The sequence below is a fragment of the Lactuca sativa genome, chromosome 8 (assembly GCF_002870075.4).
Source record: "Lactuca sativa cultivar Salinas chromosome 8, Lsat_Salinas_v11, whole genome shotgun sequence".
Lineage (NCBI taxonomy): Eukaryota > Viridiplantae > Streptophyta > Magnoliopsida > Asterales > Asteraceae > Lactuca > Lactuca sativa.
The window spans coordinates 200421058-200427359 of record NC_056630.2 but is presented as its reverse complement, the minus strand read 5'-3'; the positions used below and the strand labels follow the sequence as shown (position 1 = coordinate 200427359).

The 6302-nt window shown below is 31.5% G+C and overlaps 1 protein-coding gene across 3 annotated transcripts; it reads right to left on the bottom strand.

Annotated features, from left to right (window-relative positions):
* Positions 1–1552: 1552 nt before the first annotated feature.
* Positions 1553–4408, bottom strand: LOC111904638 (protein HIGH CHLOROPHYLL FLUORESCENCE PHENOTYPE 244, chloroplastic). 3 transcript variants are annotated; one of them, XM_052766208.1, is made up of 8 exons: positions 4103–4408; positions 3440–3684; positions 3226–3324; positions 2911–3105; positions 2692–2784; positions 2511–2606; positions 2259–2399; positions 1553–1874 (listed from the first exon to the last, which is right to left on the bottom strand). In XM_052766208.1, the coding sequence occupies exons 1-8, from the start codon at positions 4269–4271 to the stop codon at positions 1698–1700; spliced, it is 1215 nt and encodes a 404-aa protein (XP_052622168.1). In that variant the 5' UTR covers positions 4272–4408; the 3' UTR covers positions 1553–1697. The 3 variants fall into 3 exon arrangements, with proteins under 3 accessions (XP_052622168.1, XP_023756145.1, XP_023756146.1); XM_023900377.3 differs by having other exon boundaries at positions 4106–4408; XM_023900378.3 differs by having other exon boundaries at positions 4109–4408.
* Positions 4409–6302: the final 1894 nt, after the last annotated feature.

The window sequence follows — 6302 nt, the reverse complement described above, 5'->3', positions numbered from 1 at the left end:
GTTGTAAAATAAGTGATGAATTATTTTTTGAATTTTGTAAAAGTTATATGAAATGATATGTTATTCTTTTAAATTAATATGGATATTTAAAATTTAAGTTATTGTTTGGTATCAAAAATTAAAATACTTAAATGCGTTATAAAAGAATAATGAAAATGTTGTTAATAAGTATAAATAAATTGAAAAACTCCAAAAGTAAAGGGACCATAAATGTAAAATATAGATTTTGTATGTAAAAGAAAAAAAATTAAAATAAAAGGGGCGATTGATTTAAAAGCAAAAAAAAGCGTGTGATATAGGTTTCATAGGAAGGGGGGAGGCCGATTAACAGGACCCTTTCTAATATTCAATACCTTGAGGTAGAATGGTCCCAAAAGTTTTGTTTTGCTTTTTTTTTTTAAATAACATATTCTTGATGGATAAGAGTAGATATTGTAACATTTTTAGCATGCACAATTGCATCAAAAGAAATGTCAATATGGTAATAATAGAAAATATGTTTTCTTTTCTTCAGGTGGCTTTATTCAAGTTATGAGGAATGCGATTTCGACTCGAAATGTTTTTTCTATCAGTGAAAAACGTTAAATGCAAAAAATAGCAGCGTACACTAATATATTTGTTTACTTTCATATCTTACATTAGAACATTATATTCTATTCAATCTATACATTTGCTTGGTATTTGAATGATATTATAGCATCCTACTTTCGTGACCTGTCAAACATCAACAACAAAAACCGACTCGTGCAACGACCGGGCCTCATTTCTAGCTGAAATATAAAAAGAATGATTAAAATATCATTAAAAAAACCTTATATATTAGACTTTTTTCCGATTAAACCTTATGTTTTTTTAAGCAAAGACTTTGCATTTTTTTTCTTCATTTTTCTGAAAACCCTTCAACCATCTAATTTTTTTGAAAAAACTTCAATTTTTTCTTTGGTTATCTACAGAAAAGTCTCAAACTTTTTTCAAAAGCTTCAATAAAATCCTAATAGTTTTTTTTAACAGAAAAGTCCCAATATTTAGAAAAAAAACGTAGTCTATCATTTGTTGTTCAAATATTAAAAATGACTTTTTCGTTAATTTAGGCAAAATATCAAAATATTGGAAATTTTCTATTCAAAAAAAACTTTTAAGACTTTATTGAAACTTTTGAAAAATGTTTGAGACTTTTCTGTAGATAACCCATTTTTTCCTCCAAAAATATCATTACATATGATATGACAAAGTTTTTTTTTTGGAAAAAACTACTAAAATGACCCAATGTCAAAAAATAAAAAATCAAAAAACAAAAATCAAAGGAAACTAGTAGCTTCTTAAACACGTAAAAAAATAGTAAAAAAAAAGAGGCTATTAGTAGTACTACCCTTTAAGAACGCTTCTTGGTTACATCAACTTTTTATGTGTCTCTCTAAACTAGGCTATGACTATAAAGAACACTAGCCATTTGAGAGCATCTTCTAATGTACTCTCAAGTCTTTTTGTTCATCTTTATTCGGTAGTTTATTTGGACTCAAAACGTACGTTGTTAAAATTAGGTAACCGGAAGTTACATGCAATAGGAAAATTTAGATTTACAAAAAATTAACACCTCTTAATTATAGTCGGTTACAAAGTGATATATATGTGGTATTTGAATAACAAAGCTTCATGTACAAACTACAAACACAAAGATAATTAAGTATTTATCTTTATTAAATGTAGAAGTCGCTTTGCTTGGATTGGGCCTTGAGGTCCTTTAACTTCTTGAGTATATTTGTGAAGTAATCTTGCAAATATTTCTCTAATGTGATGATATCTTTTTGATCCACACCAAGAAGCTGATACGTCTCGTTCATTGGTACTGAGAATACCGTGTCACTCGTCAAAATCTGTATCAAATATCATATGCAACATTATTACATTATTATTTACAAATAATATTGTAACACAAAGCCCAATAGTAATCCATGTTATTGGGCTTTGGAGTTCAATGAACTCTTATTTTCCATCCATGTTTGGTTTGTCCTACAAGACAAACCAAACATGATAATGAAATGAAATGTAACCATTCATTTGTGGTTACATTTCATTCAATCCAATCAGACATTGGAGTTCAATGAACTCTTATTTTCCATCCATGTTTGGTTTGTCCTACAGGACAAACCAAACATGATAATGGAATGGAATGTAACCATTCATTCATGGTTACATTCCATTCCATCCAATCAGACAGACACTAAACCTACAATGTGATAGGTTTAGAGTTTAGTTACCTCTGAAAACGCCAATCTGTCAGCAACGTCGTTGGTCCATTCGAAACAACGAGTTAGCTGGCGAGTGAATTTGAGAACCGAGACTGGAACTGTCGTTACGTTTGCATCTTGTCCAGCCAGCCTCTCACACAATGTTATCACCTACTCACAAGGAACCCATTAGCAGTGTAAAACGTTGAAAGTAAATTGTTTTTTTATTTTTTTTATTTTTTTTGTATTTAAACATAAAATGAATAAGGAAGTTGTTTTAACCTCTTGAGTTGTCCATGCACGAGGTCCAGCAAATGTAAGAAGCTTTCCATTGACTTTTTCACTTCGAATAGCAATAAATGTTAAACGAGCTATATCCTATAAGAAGGAAGTAATTAGTTTAAAATTAAATTACACTTTTGCCCTAATAGTGGATTAGATAAGATAAATTACATAAAACTACCTGGGTGTCCATATAAGCTATTCTTGTTGGGGCATCTGTTCCCCATACAGACTTTTCTTCTAATATAGGCACAGCATATTGACCAATGAGCCCCTACAAATATAAAAATAATGTATCACCTTATCTCAATCATTTTCTTATTAAGAGATTACACTTTGAAAAATCCACCCAATTATAAAAGTGAAAAATCAAGAAATTTAATCTACTTGAGAAGTATACCTGCATGAAACCACATAACCGGATGACAACATGGTTAATGCCAGATTCCTGAAGAAACTTCTCAGTGCAATACTTGATCTCCATTAACGGAACTTCTGGATGCTTGTCACAATTATGAATTGAAAAGAATACATACTTTTGAATTCCCATTGCTTTTGCACACTGTATAAGAGCAACCTTTCCTTCCCAATCTACCTAAAATGAAAAGACAAACATACTTTAAATACACCATTGCACTTTCATTTCATCATAATACTCTTTCCAACAAATTTCATTAATCATTTAAAACTATACTGAAAAAGTCATGATGCTTACGGTTTTAATAGGCTCCTCAGGGCGCCCAGTGGCACAGTCAATAATTGTATGAACACCAACCAATGTAGCTGGAATTGTTTCAGGTTTGGTCAAGTCTCCCTACACATAAACTTCAGAGATTAGTAATAATTCAAGTTTATAAGAAGAGAAGTAAAATGAGAATGTTAATATGTTACAATAAAGAAATTAATGGAAGTACATTGTTGGTTCTTACATTGACAACAGTGGCACCCCAATCACGGAGGAAATCAGCAGGAGCAGGTCTAGGTCTGACAAGGCATCTCACATCATATCCTTCATCAAGTGCACGCCTAACCACCTGTCTTCCTAAAGTTCCTGTACCTCCAATCACCATGATGCTGGTTGGCCTCACTGGGGTTCCTGGTGCTAAATTAGCTGCTGCTACAGGTTCTGTTCCAGCAGCACATGTAATCAATGGCTTCACAGACCCTTTAACTCCTAAAATTTTTCAACACAATAACAGTTTTTAGGTTTCATCCTGAAAATTGAACCTCTCTAGAAGATGAAAACTAAGTTGATTGTTATCCTTTGGCATATAGAACCACTTCCTGACACTAAATGAGCTTACATTTAGAATCTTATTGAAGATGCGTCTAAACACAAAAGCTAGAATGCATTTGTAACATAAACTGTATCGAGAGTAAAGTTGATACAAACGATTAGCGATTCAATTTGTCGTTTAGAAAGTAACAACAGAACAAAATTTGGTACAATGCTAAAACAAATACAAATCAAGCAACAATTATCAACAGAATTCAACAAGGTAACTGAAATGGAGATATAGTACGTCAAGTAATGTCAGGAAATGAGGAATTGCGTTCGATTATTGAGCAAATCAACACCGTTAAATACTTACTACTACCTCTAAGAGAAGAATGCGAGACGGCGGAAAGAAGGCGGTCGGGAGCGAACGCGCGGCTCCAAGTCAGCGAATTGCCGGTGATCTGGCGAAGAGAGGAACTGGTCCGAGTAATCGCCGGCGACTGAGTGTGAGATAGCCGTGAATGAAGTGTGGTGGAAGCCATATCTACGAGTGTGTGTGTGTGTCAGAGAGACGGAGGAGAAAGGGGGAATGGAATGGAAGGGGGACAAATGGACAGAGAGATGCGAGTGATTCCACGTCGTTTCTTTTTCCTTCACCCCATATCCATTTTGGATTACGATTTGCGCTCTTTTATATCCTACTGCTAATGTGCGCCAGAATAGTTACAATTCCCTCCGTTTTGTTGCCACGTAACCAAGTACACCTTTCATACCCATATTTGCTTTGGCCCAATTATTGGGTCAGCCCATATTCTATGTTATTGACACAAATAAATCGGGCCGGACCTGATATTAAACAGGCTCCGTCAGTAAAAAAAAAAAAAATATATGTAATTCTTTAACCAAATTATTAAAATAAAATTATTGTTAAAAAAATTTTAATTCTGGTTACGAGTCGGGCCTGAACCCAAATTTGTTGAGCAGTAACATAATCTACTAATATTATATTTGGTGGACTAACCAAAAATTTAGTTGTTAGCTGATTATCAACATATAAATTAGAGTATATTATACGAATGGTTTTTGGGTAATTTGTACGCTTGGTTTCTAACTTATTTTTTTAACTCGGAAGGTCCATACTGTTTGCTTTTGTTACACGTTTGGTCCTTACTGTTTGTTTTTGTTACGTGTTTGGTCTATGTCTTACCTAAAAATACTATTATTTAAATAGGAAAAAATAATAGGTTGTGTAAGGTAAGGTGAGGGATGGGGTGGGGTTGGAGTTTGTTTATTTAAATAAATTAAAAAATTAAGGGCAAAAATAGTCTTTTAGGTAAGATAGAGACCAAGCACGTAACAAAAGCAAACAATAGGTACCTTACGAATTAAAAAAATAAGTTATGACCAAACGTGCAAATTACCCTAAACCATAGGGACCATTCGTGTAATCTACTCTATAAATTAGCATAAGAACTTTTTAATAAATAATAAATGGCATATTTCTGAGAAATTTAAGAAAAAACACAATAAGTTTGTTGAAACAATATTCTAAATAATTTTATGAAAAATTAGTTTGTAAGTTAGAAAAACGTGAATTCTAAAAAGAAATTCAAAAAATAAGTTAGATAGGTAACATAAATTAAGAAACCAATTTTTTTTAGTTTATTTTAATTTTCGTATGTTGTTGTGAAACATAAATTAGTTACATTTGTAATCTCATCAAAAATAAGTTAGATATGTTGTGAACATATAAGCTAATTTATTTTTTAAACTTAATAAAATTTAGTTTTTGACGAGAATACAAATATAACTTATTATAGTTTATAAACTAGTTTTTTTTTATGAACTACTTGAAATATATTATAAACTAAAAACTAGCTTTTCACTATTTTACCAAACACAACCTTAATATTACAAACATATTTAAATCTATCACAAAATACTTTGCTAACAAATTTTCTAAATATTTTTTCTTGCAAAAAGTTCCCGTTTCAATGGATGTTTTAAAGTGAAAATAGGACCTTTCATCATAACAGTACAACGTTGTTTGGGATACGTTTTCATACTTCACATGTTTCCGGTATAAAACACATACTTCTAACTAAATTTTTATATGAACATCATTAAAAATGCATCTTTAGGTAAGCTCAATTGTCGACATCATCTTAATATTGTTTGTGTCTTTAGCATGTCAGAATGTGATATTGTGATTGCAACACCACTTCAACCTTATTGTCAGCGATAGGAAAACTCTATTGTCGACATCATCTTAATATTAAGAAATTTTATTTTCAAGTGATTTCAGATAAAATATAGTTAATATCATAATATAAGTGAACAGTTTTTTTTCTCAATTTTTTTTTTTACTTTTGTTTAATTGAATTGCTGCATGTGCTTTTTTCGTGAAACCATTTCGAGAAGTTGTTCATCTTCCATACGACACTAAATGCAAATAGTTTTATGTCGCGCATAGAGTTCAATATTAAAACGTTTCTAGTTTTTCTTTACTTTTTAGAATCGTGAACACTTCTCACTCCTTTATGTCGTGATAATTTACTATCTTGAATATTTTT

Coding starts and splice junctions, on each gene's coding strand:
- LOC111904638 (XM_052766208.1), bottom strand. CDS start 4,271: ATGGCTTCCACCACACTTCATTCACGGCTATCTCACACTCAGTCGCCG. Junction 3,685..4,102: donor TTCTTCTCTTAGAGGTAGTA/GTAAGTATTTAA, acceptor GAAAAATTTTAG/GAGTTAAAGGGTCTGTGAAG. Junction 3,325..3,439: donor GGGGTGCCACTGTTGTCAAT/GTAAGAACCAAC, acceptor GTTTATGTGTAG/GGAGACTTGACCAAACCTGA.